Source organism: Diorhabda sublineata, chromosome 5, assembly GCF_026230105.1.
Source record: "Diorhabda sublineata isolate icDioSubl1.1 chromosome 5, icDioSubl1.1, whole genome shotgun sequence".
In the NCBI taxonomy this organism is placed as follows: Eukaryota; Metazoa; Arthropoda; class Insecta; order Coleoptera; family Chrysomelidae; genus Diorhabda; species Diorhabda sublineata.
The window spans coordinates 35,297,825-35,324,754 of record NC_079478.1 but is presented as its reverse complement, the minus strand read 5'-3'; the positions used below and the strand labels follow the sequence as shown (position 1 = coordinate 35,324,754).

Here is a 26,930-nt window from a genome sequence, read left to right as displayed (position 1 = left end):
TTATATTGATCAGTAAACATGATCTACGACTATGAAATCACATTGGTAGTTTTCAATCACTCGCTCCGCGTACACCTCCAGCCTTCTAGACAGTATCCTGGCCATTACTCTGTAGATGACGTTCAGTAGGGAAATGCCTTGGTGGTAGATGCTGGAATGAGCTTTGGGGAAACAAAACGTTCAATACGGTCCCTAAAACCCACAACCGCTGAAGATAAACGTATTATATTGATCAGTAAACATGATCTACGACTATGAAATCACATTGGTAGTTTTCAATCACTCGCTCCGCGTACACCTCCAGCCTTCTAGACAGTATCCTGGCCATTACTCTGTAGATGACGTTCAGTAGGGAAATGCCTTGGTGGTAGATGCAGGAGTGAGCTTTGGGGAAACAAAACGTTCAAGGCGGTCCCTAAAACCCACAACCGCTGAAGATAAACGTATTATATTGATCAGTAAACATGATCTACGACTATGAAATCACATTGGTAGTTTTCAATCACTCGCTCCGCGTACACCTCCAGCCTTCTAGACAGTATCCTGGCCATTACCCTGTAGATGACGTTCAGTAGGGAAATGCCTTGGTGGTAGATGCAGGAGTGAGCTTTGGGGAAACAAAACGTTCAAGGCGGTCCCTAAAACCCACAACCGCTGAAGATAAACGTATTATATTGATCAGTAAACATGATCTACGACTATGAAATCACATTGGTAGTCTTCAATCACTCGCTCCGCGTACACCTCCAGCCTTCTAGACAGTATCCTGGCCATTACTCTGTAGATGACGTTCAGTAGGGAAATGCCTTGGTGGTAGATGCAGGAGTGAGCTTTGGGGAAACAAAACGTTCAAGGCGGTCCCTAAAACCCACAACCGCTGAAGATAAACGTATTATATTGATCAGTAAACATGATCTACGACTATGAAATCACATTGGTAGTCTTCAATCACTCGCTCCGCGTACACCTCCAGCCTTCTAGACAGTATCCTGGCCATTACTCTGTAGATGACGTTCAGTAGGGAAATGCCTTGGTGGTAGATGCAGGAGTGAGCTTTGGGGAAACAAAACGTTCAAGGCGGTCCCTAAAACCCACAACCGCTGAAGATAAACGTATTATATTGATCAGTAAACATGATCTACGACTATGAAATCACATTGGTAGTTTTCAATCACTCGCTCCGCGTACACCTCCAGCCTTCTAGACAGTATCCTGGCCATTACCCTGTAGATGACGTTCAGTAGGGAAATGCCTTGGTGGTAGATGCAGGAGTGAGCTTTGGGGAAACAAAACGTTCAAGGCGGTCCCTAAAACCCACAACCGCTGAAGATAAACATGATCGACGACTTACGGGCCTAGAGACGGCAGCTCAAATCAATGAATCTAGGGATCTACTTCTACAATGGAAAGAAGATTGAGATAAGAAGGTTTTTTTTTAGATGGATGGTTCTTGTAAGACGTCAAACTAAAATTAAAGAGGTTACAGTGGGCTAAAGTACTTGGAAATTGGACGCGTGAGAGTTTTATGAAGTGATGAGTCAGTTTGAGGAAGAGAAAGTGTTAAAAGATGTTAGATAAATGTATAATCCCTATTATAAAACCTGACGGTGGTTGGATAATGGTTTGGGGATGTTTTGGAGGAAGGGTAACTGAAGATTTTGAAGATGGCTATAAAAAATATTAAAGGAAATTGAATGACGTTGTTACCAGCACCTAACCGGTAAAAGATTTATCTTCCAGCACGCCAACCTTCACAAGCATTCCTGGAAGTTGTATTTGAAAGAATTGGAAAGGAAGAATGTACGGGAAATAATGATTTGATCGCCACAGTCGCCCGACATCAACCCTATTGAGTTGTTAGTCGATGAATAAAAATTTAGATGTATGACAATTACAGACGGTACTTTTCTTTTTACTTTATTCTTATCTATAAGGTGGGCAAAAACTTTTGACTGGTAGTGTACCTTTTTATCATTTACATTTATTGATTTATTAGTAATTTTTCCCAGCGAACTCTTATTAATATAAGTATGGCAGTAGGTTAAATTTGAAGGTTTTTTCTCGAGGGAAAAATATGTCGACGGTTTTATTGAAGTGAACCTTTCACATATAAGATATATAGCGGTAATTGAATTTTAATTCGGATGACAGTTAAATACGTAAATATTGATAATTACTATAATTAATTCTAATAAAAATCTCGTGCTTTCACTTTTTTTTTTTTAATTCGAATTAACGATATTAAAGAAAATTCCGAACATATAGATTAATAAAAAATGGTTATATTGAACATTTAAAGATTTATTCATAAGGAAGAATCAATTCATCATATGGAAAACCATAAAAACTTTTATCGGAAAAAGTAAGTAGTAAACCAAAACAATGATTAGTGCGTGATCAGCACGTGAACCATAAATGAAAAACCGCTTGGGAGGATTGAGCGCCACATCGTGGTAGAATCAAGTGTCTACCGAATCGTTCAGGAGCATAGAGCTAAATCATTCAGCGACCGACCCAAAAAAGTATCCATCAAGAAATAAAATTAACAATTCAATCGATGATTTCGACGGAAGCGCCATCAGGAGAATTGTACAAAATATTTTCATTCAAAATGAGGTACCTGAAGTAGATAAAGTTCCGGGAGAAATTGACAAAGATAAGGACTCGAACCGGATTTTAAAAGCTTTTATAATTTATCAAAAGAAATGGGATTTCAATGCAAAAATCGAGGAAGGAACAGTTTATTATTAGAAAAAAACACAAATAATTGTGTGGAGGCGAGAAAACCTTGGAAAAATTAGGTAATTTCGTGATGAAAAATGAAAAATTTACTACCCGGATGAAACTTAGGTGAACGCTGGACAATCTGAGGATAAAATTCGTATAGACTTTTTCATACAATCTTCAAGGCAAGCATTCTCAGTGTTAGCAATAAGATGCTATATATAATCATTGAAATAAGTAAAAATTCACATTAATATTATTAATTTGCTGTACACAATGCGTGAATATGTTTTCATCTACTACTTTTCTTCGATAAATAGACGTCAGTCGAATTTTTGCTGTAAATATGTTATTTTAGATCCCGGTCAAGAAGATTGTACTGAAATTCTCAAAGAAACTGAAGCAGAACCTCAACATACCCCGATGCCACAGCTACAAATAAGAAGAGACCTTCATCATGTTCCACAACCGAAACCGAGCACCATTACTAGCGAACATGTGGAACAGAGTTTCCTCATTTCCAGGAAACGACATTTCGATCAAGACAGACCGAGCTCATCGTTCTCTCACAGGTAATAAAGATTTTTTTTTGGAAATAAACGATATTTATGAAATAGCATAAAAGAAAATAATTAAAAAACATTCCAGATTATACCCAGGAAGTTTTTGGCACATAGGAGAACCATCCGAATCTCCTCTGAATGTTTCAAATGCTTTTTACATAATTTTTGATCTTTTACTCTCATTAAATTCATTCACATCAAAAGTATATCTGAACTTCTGAACTCCTTTTGAGTTCTATAGGATTCTCTGAAGCTTTTTGTACACTTCAGGACTATCAGAAGCTTTTGAAAGTAATTTGAAACTTCAAAACAAGTTTTGGGCATTTTTTACACGTCCTGTAGCATTTATGCTTGTATTATGCTCACGAAGCATTTCTGTAATCTCTAGGATCATATAAAGTTTTATTACAAGTCTCAGAATGTACCTTAAACTTCAACTCAAGCTTCTGTTATATTCAGAATCATCTAGATTTTTAGTTGGAGCTACAGGATCATCTGGAGCTCTACTGTAAGCTCCATGATGCTTTAAAATTTTACCACAAGCTTAAGAATCATCAACTGCAATTGTGTTGCTTTTCTGCACATATCAGAACCCCTGAAGCTTTTATTTGACCTTCAAAAGCGCATAAAAACTCTGTTGCAAGCTTCAGAATCATCTTCTGCTTATTTCTGCATTCCAAAACATTCTGTGTAATCTCTACATGAGTTTTGAAGCTCTAGAATAATCCAATATTATCTGAGGTTTCTCTAAATGTGTCAGATCCTTCACTACATCATTCAAGATTGTTCTGCAACTTTTCTGCTCATCCTAAATATTTATGTTGCTTTTCTGCACATATCAGAACCCCTGAAGCTTTTATTTGACCTTCAAAAGCGCATAAAAACTCTGTTGCAAGCTTCAGAATCATCTTCTGCTTATTTCTGCATTCCAAAACATTCTGTGTAATCTCTACATGAGTTTTGAAGCTCTAGAATAATCCAATATTATCTGAGGTTTCTCTAAATGTGTCAGATCCTTCACTACATCATTCAAGATTGTTCTGCAACTTTTCTGCTCATCCTAAATATTTATGTTGCTTTTCTGCACATATCAGAACCCCTGAAGCTTTTATTTGACCTTCAAAAGCGCATAAAAACTCTGTTGCAAGCTTCAGAATCATCTTCTGCTTATTTCTGCATTCCAAAACATTCTGTGTAATCTCTACATGAGTTTTGAAGCTCTAGAATAATCCAATATTATCTGAGGTTTCTCTAAATGTGTCAGATCCTTCACTACATCATTCAAGATTGTTCTGCAACTTTTCTGCTCATCCTAAATATTTATGTTGCTTTTCTGCACATATCAGAACCCCTGAAGCTTTTATTTGACCTTCAAAAGCGCATAAAAACTCTGTTGCAAGCTTCAGAATCATCTTCTGCTTATTTCTGCATTCCAAAACATTCTGTGTAATCTCTACATGAGTTTTGAAGCTCTAGAATAATCCAATATTATCTGAGGTTTCTCTAAATGTGTCAGATCCTTCACTACATCATTCAGGATTGTTCTGCAACTTTTCTGCTCACCCTAGATATTTATGTTGCTTTTCTGCACATATCAGAACCCCTGAAGCTTTTATCTGACCTTCAATAGCGCATAAAAACTCTGTTGTAAGCTTCAGAATCATCTTCTGCTTATTTCTGCATTTCAAAACATTCTGTGTAATCTCTACATGAGTTTTGAAGCTCTACAATAATCCAAGATTATCTGAGATTTCTCTAAATGTGTTAGATCCTTCACTACATCATTCAAGATTGTTCTGCAACTTTTCTGCTCACCCTAGATATTTATGTTGCTTTTCTGCACATATCAGAACCCCTGAAGCTTTTATCTGACCTTCAATAGCGCATAAAAACTCTGTTGTAAGCTTCAGAATCATCTTCTGCTTATTTCTGCATTTCAAAACATTCTGTGTAATCTCTACATGAGTTTTGAAGCTCTACAATAATCCAAGATTATCTGAGATTTCTCTAAATGTGTTAGATCCTTCACTACATCATTCAAGATTGTTCTGCAACTTTTCTGCTCACCCTAGATATTTATGTTGCTTTTCTGCACATATCAGAACCCCTGAAGCTTTTATTTGACCTTCAATAGCGCATAAAAACTCTGTTGCAAGCTTCAGAATCATCTTCTGCTTATTTCTGCATTCCAAAACATTCTGTGTAATCTCTACATGAGTTTTGAAGCTCTAGAATAATCCAATATTATCTGAGGTTTCTCTAAATGTGTCAGATCCTTCACTACATCATTCAGGATTGTTCTGCAACTTTTCTGCTCACCCTAGATATTTATGTTGCTTTTCTGCACATATCAGAACCCCTGAAGCTTTTATCTGACCTTCAATAGCGCATAAAAACTCTGTTGCAAGCTTCAGAATCATCTTCTGCTTATTTCTGCATTCCAAAACATTCTGTGTAATCTCTACATGAGTTTTGAAGCTCTACAATAATCCAAGATTATCTGAGATTTCTCTAAATGTGTTAGATCCTTCACTACATCATTCAAGATTGTTCTGCAACTTTTCTGCTCACCCTAGATATTTATGTTGCTTTTCTGCACATATCAGAACCCCTGAAGCTTTTATCTGACGTTCAATAGTCTCTGAAACCCTACCACAAGCTTCAGGATCATCCTCTGCAATTTTTTGTACAAATCAGAAGTTTCGTTAGCTTCGTTGTATGTATTCCAAAGCTATGCAGGAATTAAGAATCAGCTGAAGCTGCTCTAACAAACAATAGTTTCTTTTTTAAAATTTGGTTGTCTTGGAGCTACGAATAATTACTTGTACATAGTCTGGACGTTCTTGTGTAGCTTTTCAGCTCACTCAGCACTTTTTGTAGCTCCTACCAGGAAAATCTGAAACAATCCAGAATAATCTGAAGCTTCTCAGATTGTTAGTTGAAGCTTTAAAATACTACTGCAAGCCTCAGCATCTGCTGTGACCATTTTACACAATTCAGAAACTCCTGTAAGTTTTTAGTATACATTTCAGGATGTTTTGTGGTCTTTTTATACATTGTAGGATCTTTTGTAGCATTTAAGCATATGTTATGAAGTTTTGTAGCAATTAAGGATCATAAGATGCTCCAATGACTGTGTCAGGATCATTGAACGATTCATGATTTTCTACCAGTTTTTCTATAAACGAAATAAATCCTTGTAAATTCTCTGTAGTAATTCAGGATCATCTAAAGCTTATCTGAATGTTTTGGAATCATCAAAAACTTTATTATGTGATACAGGATCTTCTGCTAACAAATTATTTCCCAATACATTTGTTGGTTGTCTTAAATTTACATGTAACTTTTGGTATATCGATTCAGGATATCTCTACTTATATTAGAATCATGTGCAGTTTTTTCAAACGCTTCCTTAAATCAAGATTTAGAATGTTATTGACTAAATTTAAATTTTTAGTTCGATGCGACCATTGACGCCACCTATGAACCTGAGAACGTACCATCCAAGTATGAGAGGAACTCCCGGTTTGTTAATGGGATCTCCCGCCGTACTAAAACCGCCGGATACTGGAACGTCTGTTATATTCGGTCCCGGAATACCCGGTTGTTCAAAAATTATTCAGAATCCTAATTCGAATAACGTGGCGAGTGATTTAAGCATGAAAAAAAGCGAAGCCGCGCCTCCACCTCCACCACCTCCTAATCCACCGCCTCATAACCCACCACAGAGAATGACGGGCTTCACTATAGCGGATATTATGGGTAGATAGTGACGTTGGGCATCTTCATCCCGGGAGGAAAAGTGTAATAGAATATCGGTATGGAAATTGTTGATTTTCTTTTCATATTGTTATATTTTTTTTTATTGGTAAGACATTTAAATGTTTTGATTTAAGTTAATTAGTTTTATTTTTCAGTAATTTATTATATATTATAATTATGTAATTTGGGTGAAAATTTCAAATTTCAAATGCCACCACTTCTGTTATATCATTTTCACACGGATTTAAGTGTCCTAAGCTGATTTCTAAAATAATACTTCACTGACTACCATATTTAACATTAAAAATTCCTTGTCTAAACATTCCAGAACCATCTGAAACTTCCCTTTTACTTTTACAGCTTTTTTTCACCTTTACCTGCTTACGACAAAATTTATCTGAAACTTTCAGATGCTTTACTATATAATTTAGAACCTTTCATAGTTTCTGCACTTTACCCGGAGTTTTTTTAAACGTTATTGAATTTTTATTTCATAATTCAGTATCTACTACAGCTTTAAAATAATTCCTACCATATATCTTCTTGTTTTAAAGTTAGGTATAACAACTGGTACATACAATTAGGATTCTACTGCAAACCCTCATGATCATCTAAAACTTCATTGCAAGTTTCAACATCTTTTTTAAGACCTTCTGTAACCTATTTGCATGTATTTCGAATCATCAGTGCCATTAATATGCTTAATTTATTATCCCTAAACTGCTTTGGTCCTCTGGGATTTTCTACAGCATATGTTGTACCCGTCAGAACTATCTACTGCTTTTTTTCGCATTTCACAATCTTTCTGTAATATATCTGCAAGAGTTTTGAAGCTCTGCAACAATCCATGATCATCTGAGTTTTCTCTAAATGTGTTAGATCCTTCACTACATCATTCAAGATTGTTCTGCAACTTTTCTGCTCACCCTAGATATTTATGTTGCTTTTCTGCACATATCAAAACCCCTGAAGCTTTCATATGGTCTTCAATAGCGTCTGAAACTCTACTCTGGATGTTACAGATGCTTTAAAACATGATTTTGGATCCTCTGCATCTTTTGAGAATAGTTCTCATATCTTCTTTGGTTGTCTTTGAGGTTATCAATTATATAGTTGTTGAGCAACGCATCAAAATAATTCAATTTCGTGACTGCAGATTTAGAAAACAAATATGAAGTACTGGTTTCTTGGAGTTTTTAAGTTTGTTCCTTTTTTTGATTTATTGATTCGAAAAAAAACTTTCGATGTTAGTTCCCACATTATTTGTTATAAAATATGTATTACTATATATTCATGTATATATATCTTAAAATTACGTTCTTTTTAGTTTAATTAATTGCAGATATTGGGTGAGTTAAGTTAAACGTGTAGATTTATATATTTTTTGAAAGATTAACATATCATTGTGACTTATTTTTATTAGTTTGTAAGTATATTTTAAAAAATAGTACTTAGAGATTTTGTATATAATCAAAATAAACCGAATTCCTATCAATTACAAGATAATTTCAAGGCTTATTTTAGCTTCATACAGATATAATAATTACTTAAAGTAGAAATTTTCTTGTACAAATATTTTTAGGGATCTAAGGCTTGATATAACCAACGTTCAAAAGTTTAACTGTAGTTTTCAGTAGTTGAATTGCTAATTTCTTATCTTATTTTTTATTTCTGTCAAAAATATTGTAGGTCAATTTTTTACTGATATAGATATTTTGCATTTTACCTGAATTAACGAATTTTTCCATAAGAAACAGAAACATTATCACACTTTATTTTACTTTATTAGAATTGTCCTCCTGAATCATGGTTTCTCGATGAAATTTTGAAGATTTTACTTTGTTTCTTGATGATTATCCAGTTACTTCCTGTTTTAACCATGTTTTCATATTTTCATTTCCATATTTTTTTTCCATATATTTCCAATATAACTATTACATACACAATGCCATATTTTTTCTAATATCTGCTTTCCATTATTCCTTCACCAATTTTTGAATCTTTCACATTGTTTTCTATCTTCTTTGAGATTTTAATCACTTCAGGACCTTTCTAAACATCTTTGTTAAGTATCAGGAACATCCAAAGCCTTTCTGATCATTTTGGACCTTTCACTAAATGTTTTAGGATACTCCGTAGCTTTCTACTTTGCAAGTATCAGGTTCATCTAAAGTCTCTCTAATCATTTTGGATCCTTCACTACATGATTCAGCATCAACTGGACCCTCTTCAAACATTTCAGATATTTTAATACATGATCCAGAATTTTCAGTAACATTCCTGTGAATAAAACAAAATCTTTCCATTTTTTTCTTGCTGGTACACAATGTTTAGGATTTTTGTAAATGTTCTGACTAATTCAGAACCTTCTGGTGCATCTCTGCTAGTATCAGGAACATATGAAGCCTCTATGATAATTTTGGATCCTTCACTACATTTTTCATAATGTTTTATACCTTTTGACTACTTCTATAGCAATTCTGCACATATGGTTATTAAATTGTGTTTTTTTCAGATCATAACAGCTAAAGGTGCTTCATTTCATGTAAAAATCATCCATATCTTCTAAGTAGTTCTAATTTCAGAGATACTTCGATTTTATTGCCTCTAAAGAACATTTGAAATTAGCATCTTTCAATTTTGATTGATAAAATAAAATTAGTGTCACATAAAAGTTTGATTGAGAATTTTGGTTATAGCATCCAGATTAAAAGTGAAAAAAAATCGTTAATGTAATAATTTCTTTAAATAAAATATTAAAAGCGAAAACACCCTGTAGATATAGATTATAAGTTATTATATGTAACTGTTGGTACAAAATTTAGTAACAATTGTTATTGTAATTTATTTCAATTAAGTATTATAGAATGTTAGCTTATTTTATTTTTGATAAGAAAACTATATTAAACTGAATGTGATTTATACTATTTTTTTCAATAAAGTATTTTCTTAAATACAACAGCATTTTTTTTGTTAAATATATTCCCTATTACATTTTATACAATATATGTACAAAGTATGTGCATATCTGGACATATTGCATTTAAAAACAAAATTATATTAGTAGAGTTCAATTATATAGTTTCTAATTTGGAAATTACATAGAAACTATGTAAAAATTAATATTTGACGACTCAAGATTAGATTGAAGAAAAATAAATTTGTGAAAAAAGCGATTCATTCCAGTTTGCTTCATTTATTATATACTAAAATTAAATTTAAACTTACCCAATCATTTTCAGCTTTCTGTACGTTTGCTTGTCAAGATTTATTCATTGAAATATATCTCTTAAACACATTTTGTTGAGACACATTAAACATAAAAGGCATTTACTCTATAATTATAAATTTAACGAATTCATTACTTCAATAAAAACTTTTAATAACATAAGATACTGCTTAGTTCAATAAAATATACCTTTTTCGCATAAATTCTTCATTTTATTATAAATATCCTCTAATTATTCAATATTAATGAATTTCAAACTCGCCCCTGTTCACTATATTTCGCTATTATATGGTCAATCATTTAAAAGCAAGTTTATCACAAACTATTTTTTAAATACAGTTTTCTTAGTCAGTTTATCATTTCTCTTTATCTACTTATCATTAATAACTTTTTCTTATAAACTGATAAAATTCATGTATTTTCCTTTTACATCCCTCTAATTTTGATACGTTGTTTATAACTAATTTAAAAACATAACCTATTAAGTGGTTGATTTCTTCTTTTTTACTAAAAAATCGTGTAAACGGTTAACTTTTCAAACATAATTTAATTAACTTTTTCATATTATTCTTAGTTTATATAACATTTTTTTCAAAAATTATAGTTTTTGGTAAATGTTTTAAACGAATTCAAATAGTTTTGGATACATTCCATTTACATGAAGATTTTTAAACAATAAGGAGCATTTTAAGAAACCTGAATCACACCACTAAAAGTAGTAAAAAAGTTACTAGTTTGGGTAATAATGAAAACAATAACAATCAATTAATCTAACAGTGTCCAAAGTTTTATATGGTTATTTTGCTTATTTCATGGTTGCATTTCGCCTTTTTTTATTTTTGCTATTATTCTTATGTTTACTGTGATTGTTTATATTTACTGCCACTTTTAAGCTTAGTAATTACTTCAAAATTACAGCTTAAAAAGCTCGAACAGTACAAAATTACATATTTTCTTATCTTTTTGTTCGATTTTATCCATTTATGTTAGTTAAAGGAGTAATTAGCAACATTCTAATAGATCGTGAAATTGGCAGCAAGTGTGAATATACAGTGTGTACCTAATATTAGGTTATAATAATAATAAAGAAACTAAAAATGAGCTTTGTTACAACACAGTGACATTAAAAGAAAAAACAATTTCTACTATCATTTTATTACTTTTTGTTTGGTTAACAAATAAAAAATCAGATCTTAATAATTATGGTGCTGAGTGAAACTGGATACGATTTAACCATATACATAATTGCCAACTTTCAATCATAGGAAAGTTGGTAACATTTAGAGACATGGAGGGGAGAATAATCTTAGACGAGTGCGCATCTAAATTTCCACGAAATATACTTTGTGCAAATTTCGTAAAACGCTGTGTAGCCTCCATTTTGATCTGTTGATCTTGTCTGCTATGAAATTGTAGCGTAGGTGTATCAAAATGATTAGACTTTCCCGAAAATTACGGTGAAATTGGGATTTTCTACCAAAACGGGGTTGTTGTCACTAAAATGCAAAAACAACGCTGTCGTGTTTGTTGTTACAGCTGATTCGGTGTTGCTGATTATTTTCTGAGGCAACGTGTTCGTGTTTTCGGACTTTTCGTTACAGATTACGCAGTTTTAGTTTAAAAGTGTCAATTAGTGAACACATGTCACAAGTCACATTCTATTATTGCATGCACATATTCACATGTATGCAAATTCACTTAATTTCTCTGTTGCTTATTTTAATAGTGTTTTCATGTATTTCGAAATATCACAATACAAATTCGGATATAATATCTAGAAATTACAGTATTTTTAAATTTGCCGCCGAAGCTAAAATCAAAATGACAGCTTACGGCATTAGTACGTTTATGTTTATTCTCCCCTCCATATCATTGGTAACATTATAGTGGTGGCGCTCTCTATATCGAAACCGGAAAACTAAATTAAGTAATACCGTCACGTAACTGAAAGTTTAGTTAGAAGATGGCGTTTCTTCACTTAGATGTATTATTGGATTTAATAAATATATCCCGATATAAAAAAAAACCTTTGTACCAGCTATGGTTGATTTTTATTTGGATTAACGTTACTTAACGAGACCACGTATCATAAATATTATCTTGAGTTTTGTTATTGAAAAATGATGTATTTAAATTTTTACAACGCTTATTTGTTAAAAGCAAAATGTGATAGATTCAGGAATTGACAAACAGCGAAACGGTGTCCCGGATTTGCGTAACATATGGTTTAGATAAAAAAGGCTTAATGTTTTGCTTCGGATACAATATTTTACTATTAAGTTACTAATGTGCATGCGGTGTTTTATTGGATTTACTTGTTATTTGACTGCTTAGGAGGTAAACAGATGCAATTATTTTATATCCTGATTTGGAGCAGTAGCGTATCTACTCGGAAATTTCTAAAGGATAATTAGCGTAGAAAAATAATCGTTTTTCTTATAATCATGACATTATAAATGTTATAAACAAATACACAGGACGTCCTGCGAGGAATACTAAAACTGCAATTGTCTTTTTAATGTAAATTTACAATTTGGATGCTATACCGAGGTCGGCATAAGTCAGGAAACGCTCTGGAAAGATCGGCAAAAGTCCGGCACAGCTCACAAGTCTGACAACGCTGTCGGAAAATATTAAAACCAAGCATGTTCCCGTCTGTGTCGTGATAACACGTGCTCGTCGAGAAGACGCGTTTTTAGATTGAATAACCGATACAAGTTCACGAATTTCAACAACAATTTCCGAACTATCCGCTACCAAATCGTTCAAAAGTGTGGAAGACGTACCAGAAATTCTGAAAAACGGGCTCTGTTGCCGACGCGCCAAGTTCTGGACGACCGGTATCCGTAATAACTAACGGAAATATGGGATCTATGGAAATAAGGGAAAAAACCCTTTGAATCCTGCTAGATTTGCCATGTAATGATTGAAGATGATTCCAATCCGTGTATATATAATCGTAATATTAATAAATATATAATATGGAGTACTTCGACATTACTAAATGTTATATTAACAAGGTTTGTTAGTTATTAGTCGCTTTTCGTACGGGACATGTCTTTTAATCGGCTCGAATTACACGTTTTTTATTAATCCAGGTTTACAATTAACCTTAAGCCAGATGACTGTGTATCAACGTAAAGTGAATCGTGCGCATAACGCGATTAGTACATATAGAGGAGCGCAATTGTCCCATTGCACAAAGCTGTGATGAAATGTGAACAATTTTATATAGTAACATCTGGTACCTCGTTTTGTAGAGCTAAATGTTATTTTTTCGGAGTTTGCTTCGTTTAATTTCAAATTTTGTGAATCGAACCAATATTTAGCTACCTTTTCATCCCCTTTCGTTAGGAAATTGATTGACATTTTAGAGACACCGTTAAATCGTTCATATATAGCATAAACATTAGTGGTTCGAGCAGTGAACCCTGGGGGACTCCATCATTTACCAATACCCGTTTACCCTCATAAGGACCCTCAACAATGTCCTCAATAACGTTCAAGATTGCCTGAATGGTTGATTTTTGTTTCTGAAACCCAAATTGATATTCGGATATCAAGTTATGTTTTGAATAGGAGGAGAAAGTTTGGGGTTATAGTTGTTAACGAGATTGAAGTCGCCACTTTCAAATACTGCTAGGATTTTTGATATTTTTAGCACCTGATACCAGTTTCCCCCGTTGTCAATGTCCAACCAGGAACTGAAAGCAACTTTAAACGTTCTCACCAAACTTTGCTCACATTTTAGTGACAATATCAGACCAAGAAATTGACGACATGAAACAGGACGATGATGATCTATGTAGGGCATTCCAAAAATGAAATGGATCTGTTGGAGAACCTTCGATACTTTTCAAAATAGTTGACGCTCTTTTCTAATGTTGAGTTTTCCTTTCCTGGCTTTTCTGATTCGTTAAAATTTTGTTCATACTGTTACGATCTCATCTTCGGTCTGGATCTGGTCCTGCTTGGATATAGTAGAATCATAGAATTCGGCGAAGGCGCTGCCTTTGCTCAAAACCCGGAATTCGTTTAATCTTTGTTTTTATATCAATTTTTATGGCAAGCGGCTTATTTACATTATTTCTTTTGAATAATTTCAAGGAAAGTCTATTGTTTATGTAGCGCAGTTAATTCAGTTTATAATAAATGGTCATAGTGAATAGATTGAAGTAGAAAGTAATCGAAATAAATTAGTCAAGTGATAGTGATACGTGGTATAAGTTAGTGTAGTGTATAGAACGTAAGAGATAGTGTTTATTAATTAATTTCAAGTCTTTTCGCAATCGACAGTACTTTTCACCAATACAAGAGCGATTTTTTAGAGCTAAAGCTAAAGTTTAAGCATTGTCTTTAACTGTTTAGTAAACCACTGCAATGTTGTAGTATTTCTATGAGATATCAATAATAAATAAAAGGAAAGTAGGAGCTGACAGAATGTCAATAAGGATATTTGCATAATGATGATTGTTGCTTTATGTGAAAATTAATTACTAAAATAAAGTATAATGAAATATTTATGTCTTTTATGTCGAAAATATCTTTGAGGAATCATGTTCGGTAAACAACATAATTTCTGTTGATTGGCAATAGTTTCAGCTGCTTATTGGCAAGGTCTAACTGTTACAGGAACTTGATTAAGACTTTTACGACTTTCCGTTGCCTCTAATAACAGTCACTTAATTCGGTTCAGTTTACTTAAACGCCTTGTTGCAGTATTATGGCGTGTTTGCACAACTGATTGGAACATTGGGATTGTTTACAATGCCATTTACTTTATGTCGAAAATAATTTCGGTCTTCTTTCTTTCAGAAGGATATCCTTGTATATTCTACGTCACGCGTATCCTTGTCAGTGTGTAATTATCGATTCTAATCCGTCTGAGGATTTTTAGAATCCGTCTTAAGGTTTCCACTCCTTTTAAAAAGTTTAGAATGTGGTATGGTTTTAATTGCCAGAAGTCTTCGTCTTCTGGATTAGAGTTTGCAGTTAGAGGTTTCGTCCTCTGTGCAACAAAATTCAATTCAACATTCAACAGATCTGCTCTGGTTCTAGTTTCCCTGAAGAGTCTTTGTACACATAAAGGAAGCTGGTTATCTGCTTAGGGCCCTTTCCCACCAAACGAATCCGAATCAATCAGAATCAATCCGAATCAAGTTGAATCTGGTTCAATCGGATTTGATTCGAGGTCGCACTTGATTCAACCTGTCAGATTCCTCGTCCGCTCAGTCTTGAATCAACAACCATACGAGATGAACGTGGAGTTATTAATTTTAAAAGTTTTTATAACGCAGTGATTCAGCTGGTGTGAAAGGATGGAGATGACGAATCAGATTCAACTTGATTCGGAGTGATGCAGATTGATTCTGATTCGTTTGGTGTGAAAGGGGCCTTACCGGCAATCGGCGCCGATAATTTAGGTAACTCGTCGATGGTTATGGACAAAGACAAAACTTGGATAATCTGCTTTCTTTATTTGTGCGTAATTTTCCGCAGATTTTATGTTGAAACAATTATTCTAACAATTTATTGTCTGGCCTTAGATAGTGGTAGATTTGATTTATTATCTCTCCAGGGTTAAGAATAACCTTCTTCTAAGATATTTTACTTTTGTTTGTCAAATACAACACGATCTTCTATACTAGGTGATTTTGGCGCACAATTTTTGGCATTATATGTAACAATTCCGACAAATAATCGTGGTCTAATTGGTTCCAGTCGTTTTTCCAGGTATATGGAGTGGAAATAGGACACTGATTACTGATTTATCCACCCAATTTTCCTCACAACTCAATCGGGTTGAGGTCGGGTCTTTGTGACGACCAAATTATCACTTTCAGTACATTCTTCGTTTCCAATTCCTTCAAATATTCTAGGAATGGTTGGGATCGTTGTCATGTTGGAGCGTTCTTCCTTTGACCTGGGCATATTCTCCCGAAACCCTCATGCTTTGTTTCATCACTCCATAACACTCTCTACCGCTATTCATGCATACAATTTTTATGTTTTTCAGTCCTATTGGAAAGAGATTTTTTCATTGCAACATTCCTAAAAAGGCCAGCTCCTCATCCTTATCAGTTAGTGGAGCTTTAAGTGTTTAAGGTACACATAGACTCACTTAACTATGACGTTGGTTCCCATAAAGAGCTCCTATACGATACGGTAATAAAGGGACACTTTGTATCACTTAACTATATGATTCGCAGATCCTAATGGTTCTAATAGGGAGTGGTGACATAATTCACGATTATAGTTCATGGTATTTTTGCCTAGACTACGAAGATTTGCGATAATCCTTTAGTTTGACTCATTTAAAAACTTACAAGTCTGAATTTGCGAGAACTAAAACAATTCGTATACGAATTTCACAAAAATATGTGTATAAAGCATTAAACATTCCTGACTAACTGGGACTAAACTCTGAGAGGGTGGTAAAAGTATGTAGAGCGTGAGGGATAACTTTTTAAGGCAAAATTACGGCTTATATTTTGACCCGACCTCGTATATATAAAGTATCACTTGTTAAAAATATTTTAAATTAAAATTATTCATTTAGAGCCACCATGTATAGTATTTTATAATATATCTGTTATCTAACTAAAACCATCCCCCGAAAAATATCACACTGTAGGGTGATATAAAGATACGGCACTTGTACTGCATAATTTATTGACAGTTTTATGCGTCGGGTCCCCGAAGACCCTTTTCTGAGAGGTTTTAAAAGGAGCCATGTGGCAAGTGTGTGTTTCTGTCTTTATGTAAATAAAAAAATATACAAATATATCACAGTTTTCGACCACTTGAAGATAATAGCCACTAATTTATTGGTATATTACCTGCTAAAACGCTGTTAAAGTGTGAATCAAAATTAGTGATAATTTTGATCGTGATTTGAAAAAGTTGAAACTACAGAACAACGTAATTATATAGAAAAATAATGAATCAAAATGAAAATTATGAGACTTGACTAACAACTGATGGAATCTGAATAGGAAAAAATGAAGATTTTGAAAAAATTGACAGGCGTGTCTCGAGCCAAAGCCGACGAGATCGGACGCGAGCAAGATGAAAAGACTAAAGTGTATTTGCTTTGACCAACAACTACAATAGATTTAAATATTGGTGTAAAAGTAGATTCTCACGCGTCTAGGAATAGATACAGATTACAGATATAGAAAACGAAAGCAGAAATGCTCCTTACAAAACCTTTAATCATCAACTATCATTGAACAACCAAAATTTAGGCATTACGTTGGTCAGAACATGTTATTCATGTCAGAAATACACTGAGAAAGTGAACGCATAGATTTATAGTCTATTTCAGAAAGGTATAGAGTAATAAAATGGGGAATTACGTCGATTTCGGCTCAATTTCAGTGTCGGTCGTAGGTGTAGGTGTTAAAATAATATTATAACGTCAAGAAGAGATGACAGTTCCTCAGATGACGAAGAATATTATGATTTTTTATAATTTAATGTATTTTTTGTATAATATTCAATAAATAAATAAGTGTATCTAATAATATTTACATAATGCCTAATTTTTATTCTGTTCAAATAAAATTGGGTCACTCTGTGGTCCCTTTGCATACCAAATAAGGTTTTATTACTCTATACCTTTCTGAAATAAACTATAAAGGGATATTCAATAAACTACGAGGATGGTGGTGGCGAGATCTAGATTATATAGCAAAGTTTCAAGTTTGAAGACGCGTTTAATCGCCGTACTTGCGGTGGTTGATCAAATTGGGTAAGAAGAAATGTTTGGGAGAATTTGAATCATAATAAGCGTTTCAAAAAATGCGGTAATCACTGGAAATTTGGACAAGATAAAGCTGTGCGCAAGATGGGTGCCACGTTTGCTCACAATGGAACAAAAACAGCGTCGTGAAGGTGTTTTGTCGAAAGAAGGCAAAGACCGTTTCATCTGCATGCAAGCCGTTGGTTTTTTGGGATGCGCGTGGGATAATTTCCATTGATTATCTTGGAAAAAGAAAAACTATCAACGGCGAGCATTATGCAACGTTTGAGCGAGGAAATCGAGCAAAAAAAGCCGCATTAGGTTAATAAGAAATTGTTGTTTCATCAAGACAATACACCAGCTCAAACATCCAAGATTGATTTGCTACATATTCGTCAGATTTAGCCCCCTTGGATTATTTCCTGTTCCCAGACTTGAAAAAATGTCTTGGTGGTCAAAGAGTTTCCAACAATGAAGCAGTTAATGGATATTTTGACTTGACTTGACGATTTTTGTACAAACGAGATTACTTTGAAAAATTTTTGTATTTTCTTCGTTGGACCAGGTACTTCTGGGACCATCCTCGTATTTCCACTAGTTCAACAAAACTAATATAACAACGTTAAAATATATGGCAATTAAAATATTAAAACTCAATACTCATTAAATCCATTTTCGAAGATTTATTTCGAAAACTTCTGGTAGTAAAATTTCATAGTTTACGACTGAGATTTATAAGCGTTTATTGTACCACAAAAATAATTTTTAAGAAATAAATAAACACAAAGGGCCACTTTGTGTTGTGTTATATTTCAGGACATATAAAATTTTTCCAATTTAATACGATCGTCGCCGTTTTTTTTGTTTAATTAGAAAAAAAAATTGTGTGTGTCAGCTCCGACGCACGACTGGAGTTTACTCCTTAAGTTCGATAGTCTAACCAGACGCAAAAAGAGTTTATTTAACTTAAAAAAGATTGATACTTTATAAAAGGATAAATTTGTTAATTAATGAAAATAATATATATAAATATATATTTATTCATTTCATATACATTTATTATAACTAATCGACGAAATATTTTACATTAAATTTTTTACAATAGTTAATAATCTCGATAATTGATATTGGGTTGATTATCTAATTTTATGTGTTGTTTTCAAATATATATTTATATGAACTACATCGATAATTATTAAAATATTTAATAAATACAAATTGCACATGCTCATACATATAATACATTAATTATAACGTACCTTTGCCACCACGTGTTTGTTAGATGTTCCGGCAATATCATCTACACCTCTTTCTGCCATAGTTATTTGAAAATACTTTCAGTTCACTTTAGCGGAACACAATGATAATAAAACTTCACAATGACAGCAATATAAGTATGTCGACACTGACAAATTAGAAAGCTGCGCATCAAAGGGTGCGCACCAAAAACGTAACGAAGTCATTCATCGATAGATTTTACTCCTCACATTTTTCTCATACCGGGCCCCTTATATATGCAAATCGATTCTTAAGGAGTAAACTCCAAAAAAAATATTAAAAAGTACAGTTCAACGTGTAAACGAAAGTTGTAAAAACTGAATGATTCAATACAATATTTTTAAGAAAACATTTTCCTGGTGAAACTACTAAAAAAATAAATCGAGCCTGTCGCAAATTTCTCTCTTCTATTTCTCTATTTTCTTTTTTAAATCAGTTCAAAATTTGAAATTTCCGAGTCTTAATTTGGAACTACTTAAGTATATAATCTTTTTTACCTATTTATCCAAAATAATGCCAACTCGGTAAATAATAAAAAACTGCACTTTTGCAGGTATAAAGACGGATCTTCAAGCCCTGTATTTAGCTTCAAATGTTTATTATCGTAAATAGAAGAAGAAAAATTATAAAAAAGTTAAGAAGAGAATAATACTTTCTCATCAATGCGATTATAATATATTATTATAACCTAACCTAACCTAACTAACTTAACCTAACCTAATTTAACCTAACCTAACCTAGCTTTAACCTAACTTTAACCTTTTTTTTGGCCCTGAGTTGGGGTGGAAGTTAATGCCGTCCTCACAGCGGGCGGGTGCAAATGCTGTGAGTTTGTGTGGGACTCTCACCCACTAAACCACCCTCCTCAATCCTCGGGAGTGTCGTACGCCGGGAGGACAACAAATTGTCATTGCATCAGCGTACAACACTTAATCCTTTGGATTTTTGAGCTGTTTCTTAGCTTCCCTCCTCTCGACCAGTCCGTCAAGACGGCACAAGAAGAGAGAAAGTTACTGAGCCACTCCACCAACTTCAAGGTCTTACAGCTCCCAGGAGTGGACATTAGCGAAATCTATCTTTGACCTAACTTTAACCTAACTTTAACCTAATTTTAACCTAACTTTAACCTAACTTCAATCTATCTTTGACCTAACTTTAACCTAACTTTAACCTAATTTTAACCTAACTTTAACCAAACTTTAATCTAACTTTAACCTAAATTTAACCTAAATTTAATCTATCTTTAACCTAACTTTAACCTAACTTTAACCTAAATTTAACCTAACTTTAACCTAACTCTAACCTAAATTTAACCTAACTTTAACCTAACTTTAATCTAACTTTAACCAAACTTTAAAATAAATTTAACCAAACTTTAACCTAAATTTAACCTAACTTTAACCAAACTTTAACCTAAATTTAACCTAACTTTAACCTAATTTTAACCTAACTTTAACCTAACTTTAACCAAACTTTAACCTAATTTTAACCTAACTTTAACCTAACTTTAACCTAACTTCAATCTATCTTTGACCTAACTTTAACCTAACTTTAACCTAATTTTAACCTAACTTTAACCAAACTTTAATCTAACTTTAACCTAAATTTAACCTAAATTTAATCTATCTTTAACCTAAATTTAACCTAACTTTAACCTAAATTTAACCTAACTTTAACCTAACTTTAACCTAAATTTAACCTAACTTTAACCTAACTTTAACCTAACTTTAATCTAACTTTAACCAAACTTTAACCTAAATTTAACCAAACTTTAACCTAAATTTAACCTAACTTTAACCAAACTTTAACCTAAATTTAACCTAACTTTAACCAAACTTTAACCTAACTTTAACCTAACTTTAACCTAATTTTAACCTAACTTTAACCTAACTTTAACCTAACTTCAATCTATCTTTGACCTAACTTTAACCTAACTATAACCTAATTTTAACCTAACTTTAACCAAACTTTAATCTAACTTTAACCTAAATTTAACCTAAATTTAATCTATCTTTAACCTAACTTTAACCTAACTTTAACCTAAATTTAACCTAACTTTAACCTAACTTTAACCTAAATTTAACCTAACTTTAACCTAACTTTAACCTAACTTTAATCTAACTTTAACCAAACTTTAACCTAAATTTAACCAAACTTTAACCTAAATTTAACCTAACTTTAACCAAACTTTAACCTAAATTTAACCTAACTTTAACCTAATTTTAACCTAACTTTAACCTAACTTTAACCTAACTTTAACCTAATTTTAACCTAACTTTAACTTTAACCTAACTTCAATCTATCTTTGACCTAACTTTAACCTAACTTTAACCTAATTTTAACCTAACTTTAACCAAACTTTAATCTAACTTTAACCTAAATTTAATCTATCTTTAACCTAAATTTAACCTAACTTTAACCTAACTTTAACCTAACTTTAATCTAACTTTAACCAAACTTTAACCTAAATTTAACCAAACTTTAACCTAAATTTAACCTAACTTTAACCAAACTTTAACCTAAATTTAACCTAACTTTAACCTAATTTTAACCTAACTTTAACCTAACTTTAACCTAACTTTAACCTAATTTTAACCTAACTTTAACCTAACTTTAACCTAACTTTAACCTAATTTTAACCTAACTTTAACTTTAACCTAACTTCAATCTATCTTTGACCTAACTTTAACCTAACTTTAACCTAATTTTAACCTAACTTTAACCAAACTTTAATCTAACTTTAACCTAAATTTAACCTAAATTTAATCTATCTTTAACCTAAATTTAACCTAACTTTAACCTAACTTTAACCTAACTTTAATCTAACTTTAACCAAACTTTAACCTAAATTTAACCAAACTTTAACCTAAATTTAACCTAACTTTAACCAAACTTTAACCTAAATTTAACCTAACTTTAACCAAACTTTAACCTAACTTTAACCAAACTTTAACCTAACTTTAACCTAAATTTAACCTAAATTTAACCTAAATTTAACCTAACTTTAACCTAACTTTAACCAAACTTTAACCTAAATTTAACCTAACTTTAACCTAACTTTAACTAAACTTTAACCAAACTTCAACCTAAATTTAACCTAACTTTAACCTAACTTTAACTAATCTTTAACCAAACTTTAACCTAACTTGAGGAAGTTAGACAATATTAATGACGAAATAATCGATTCATTCATTCTAAATATTGCGATAGTCCATCTTCTTTATATTGAAATTATTTTTTATGAACGTAACGTTCAAAGTTTGAATACTCATACCTTTATAACTACACCTAATGGAAAATTGTACTTTTTAAATCCACTTATAAAAAAATTTCAACTGTCTACTAAAAGAAGTGATACCCCTATTGATTACGAATGCTTTATCATTTTATTACTCATTCATTAAATAGACTTAAGTCCAAGGGATTGAAAGCGCATGACCGAGAAGAGTCTACAATGTTGGTTGACCCTAAGGACGCTTGACATGATGCAATACAACGTGCAATGCAATGCAATGCAAGACGCAATATTTCTTGATCAAAAGGATGCGCAAATAAAGTTCATCTGATTTTTTCATGCAAAATCTTGAAATTATCGGATCTTGCACTTGCAACATTATTGGTTAATTGCCATTTTTATTGCGTGAAAGTTGGAATTCTAGGGAGAAATCTAGTTACTTTCAGCTTAACAAACAATTTGTCCGTCAAGTTGGAAAAACAAGGCAGCATCAAATATATTGACGATATAATTACTCTCTTCAGTTTCTATCTTTTTCTATCAGTTGCATCCACTGGTTTTGAAGCTTCCTGCTAAGTATGGTTCCTCCAATTAGAATAAGAGGAGAATAGATAATTTTTCTCCATACACTGGACCTCGAGGAGATTGCTTGAAAATTTGGATCTTTGAAATTCTAAACGTTATAATTCAATCGTTTATTCTTCTAATCGCTGGACGAATAGATGATTGATGATGATGATGATTCGGTAAATTTTTTTTTTGGTATTTCATTAGGTCTCAAAACGTTGATATTTCGATTAAAAGTTTGGGTTTGCTTGGGAAATTTTGGTTTATTGGAGACCGTGGCTAATCGGAAAAGAGTTTTGGGAGTTTGTACGTTATGATTTTGATCGTAGAAGGTACTTCTATTATTAGAACCATTCCTATTGTTGAAGTTATTATTTTTATTCCGAAAATATTGAATATTATCTTCATTCAAATCATATTGTAAGTAAAGCTTGGTTTAGAGAATCAGGCTTCATAGAAATGTTGAGGTCGCTCGTTATTTTCTCGTCTCTTTGATCTGCAAAATTTCTTTGTGTCTTCAAGTGTTGTCTCAGAAGTGACACCATAAAGTTTAGAAATTGAGGATTTAATAAAATATAAATCCTGAAATTGATGCGGTTATTGTTATTAAGAAGTACCTGTTGGGTTCGTTAGGGTTACCGTCGAACTCTGGTCTAGAAAGATCGATTAAGTTATCAAAATCACTGATACAATGACAAGGTTAATTCAAAATTGCTTTCCAAAATATTATAAATTTGTGTATTTCCCTATCTTAAATAAAAGGGTGAACAGTACTTTTCCTGGGTGTGCACTCGTTGCAAGTCTGAGCAATGTTTGTCTCAACTTTCGACGCTAGACGTTGCGAATAGTCGTAGTGGTCCTCCATTCACGAATCGCAATGCTGGGTTCGATTTCCATTCAATCGTTGGTAAGAAATTTTGGAAATCCGATCTGACTGCGCCAGTTAACTCAACAGATCTTAAATGGTTCCCATTATGAGTGGCGACATAATTCGTTACTTATTAACTTTCGTTTCGTTATTATCATACCATAGATCTTTGATTTTACCGCTTACAAAATTTGAGGTTAAGTTGTCTTAAATGACACATAACATATTCCATGCATTTCTATGGATGAGTTTTGTGCTCTAGATCGGTGATCTCTATTTCCGTACAAGCTTTATAGCTACCAAAAAGTAAATTGATACATTTTTTTGGTTACAGCTTGTACTACTACTACTAACAACAGTTTTTCCAAAAATAATATTTGTTAATGCCTCGTTTGAGTAAGGGAAAGTATAATTCATTTTGTAGATACTAACGTATATCCCTTTCACTAGATTCTCGTTCAATAATATGATTTAAAACTTATAAATATGTCTTACAAGTATTAACAGGTGGCAAGTAGCAAACTATCCAATATAATAAAATGTTTTTGAAAGGCACACGACATATTTTGAGAGTTTAGTGCCGGTAGTATAACGATCGGTACCTTTGAAGGACATCGAAAAATTGCATACAATGACAAAGTTATAAATGACACCCTACACAACCCTGGGAATGAAAAAATGACAAATTAAATTCTGTTACTACCGACTTTGGATACCGTTTGACATTTTGACGAAAACAATAATTCGTAGTGGTGGTTTTTTATAAGAATGTTTGTCTGTATATCCTTTTATGGAATCGTGATTTAGCATCGCACGAGCCCACGTGGTACATTTCGAAAAAAAACGATGGGTAAGCAAATTTTCAATGTAAATTCGTTCGCGGGTTTTTGTTTCAATTCAAATCACCACGACTGCGACGACGAAATTCAGTAGCGCCATTTTATAATAAATTTCTGTCATTTTGAAAGCAATTTCAGTTATTTTCAGTCCAATTACCTGAATTTTTCGTTCCGATACAGACAATTTGCGTTTCAAATGACAGTTTTCTGCACTTTGGGTTGGAATTGTGAGAGTATGAACTGCTATTCGAACATATCGGTTTCTTTGAACGTAGAAGAAGAGCCAGCGATCAATTTTAGGTGGTCATTTCAAAAATTAAGAAACTTTCCACAATAAATCTTCTATCCCTACTAAATACACTTCTGGCTGCCCTCTGTGGGTAGAGTTAGAATTTTAGGAAATTATTTTGACTGTTAAAAGAACGTCATCAAAATTTGCGAGTGCAAGTAAGATAAAAATATGGAAACTTGTGGTTTAGAGAGAAAATGCTTATCAGGCATCTTTGGATTGCTCAGCAATGGCTTTAAAAGTGTTATCCGGTTTTGCTCTATCGAAAAGAACCATTTGGTTTGCTAAATTTAAACATACCGATCATAGTGAACGTTCTAGTCGTCCAATTTATCCAGAAAATATCAAAAAAGTCAAAAAATTTGACCACGAGGAAGCTTTTTTCAAAGTAGGTGCGTTTACTCACAGTCAATCAAAGACAACAACGTGTTGATGATTCAGAGCAGTGCTTGGCCATATTACACGTAATATATCAGATGTTTCACGTCGATATTTCACAAACGGTCCGTCACTTCACTCCGAAATCCAAAAGATCATCATCTGAGTGGACTGCAGCCGGTGAACCAGGTTCGAAGCGTCCAAAGGCACAGCAGTCAGCTAGGAAGGTTGGGGCTTCGGTATTTTGGGATTCGCATGGAATATTGATCATCGACTATGTTCAAGTGGAAGAGATAATCAATAGCGAATACCACATAGAGTTGTTGGATTATTTGAATGCAAAAATTAAGGAAAAATGGCCTCATATGTCGAAGAAGAAACCACTATTTCACCAAGACAATTCACAAGTCCATGGTCAAGTCCATAAGCCCATATCTGGCCCCTCGGTAACTACTGGCTATTCGCTGATCTCAAAAAAATACTCGTTGGTAAAAAATTCAGCTCAAATGGAGAAGCAATTGCTGAAACTGAAGCTTATTTTCAGGCAAAAGACAAATCCTTCAATCAGCACGACATCGAGAAGGAAATTATATATATAAGCGTTTTCTTGTTGGGAACGTGGCAATTAAACACCAAAGTAGACTAATTTCAATATATTTTCCGAGCAATGACAAAAATTGACTTACGACGTTTTGCATGACATCGATGTATTCATCGTCTGGGAAATAATTGATTGAGATTTGTGGTGGTTTTGAAATGTATAAATTCTTGTAAAAGTGACGTTGATAGAAACATTTCTACGTTCTACAAAACAAAAAGAAAATCACGATCACAGATATATATCTTTATACAAAAAACCATAGAAATAATAACCTTCAAAAAGTCAGTTGTCATAAGACTGACGGGAAAAGAAGAAGCCAGTAAGTCTGTATGTTTTTTTATAAAATCGTAAACTATGCATTTGATCATGTGATAATCTTTAGCGAAGTTATTATATGAGCTCAAGAAGGTTTCTGAATGGTTTCGAGCAAGAATGATCGGTACGCTAATTTTCGATAGGTGGCGTCGCTGTCAATAGCCGATTCAATTGGATTGGATACATTGTGAGATGTATTTCTTTCAAGAAGATTGAATTTTTCCCGACAAAACCGTAATGCAACCAGGATTCGAAACATAGTGAATAAAAGGACTGAAGAAATTGCATGTAAAAATCTGCGAGGTACTGATTTGAATCGAGCAGCTCGTGTGCAACTGGACGCGTTTGGTGGTGGGCTGATTTATAAAAAATGCGATTTACGCGACCGTCATCAAAGGAAAATTCGAAGGAGAGGTGGATCTCTTTCAGAGCATCCCGATGATCCCAACCGATATGACGTTTGAGTTTAAACGACTTCAGTTTCCGACCATGACCATTAACAAATCACAAGGCCAATTTTTGAAAGTTTACGGTCTGG

The 26,930-nt window shown here is 33.1% G+C and overlaps 1 protein-coding gene across 1 annotated transcript in view; it reads left to right on the top strand.

The window, feature by feature from the left end:
- The window catches only part of LOC130443959 (protein bowel-like), a 53,924-nt gene extending 43,919 nt beyond the window's left edge, over window positions 1-10,005 (top strand). The window contains exons 5-6 of the mRNA XM_056778884.1: window positions 3,083-3,296; window positions 6,745-10,005. Coding sequence (XP_056634862.1) covers window positions 3,083-3,296; window positions 6,745-7,057 — 527 coding nt within the window. The 3' untranslated portion in view covers window positions 7,058-10,005. The remainder of the gene's footprint in view (window positions 1-3,082; window positions 3,297-6,744) is intronic.
- The last annotated feature ends 16,925 nt before the right edge of the window (window positions 10,006-26,930 follow it).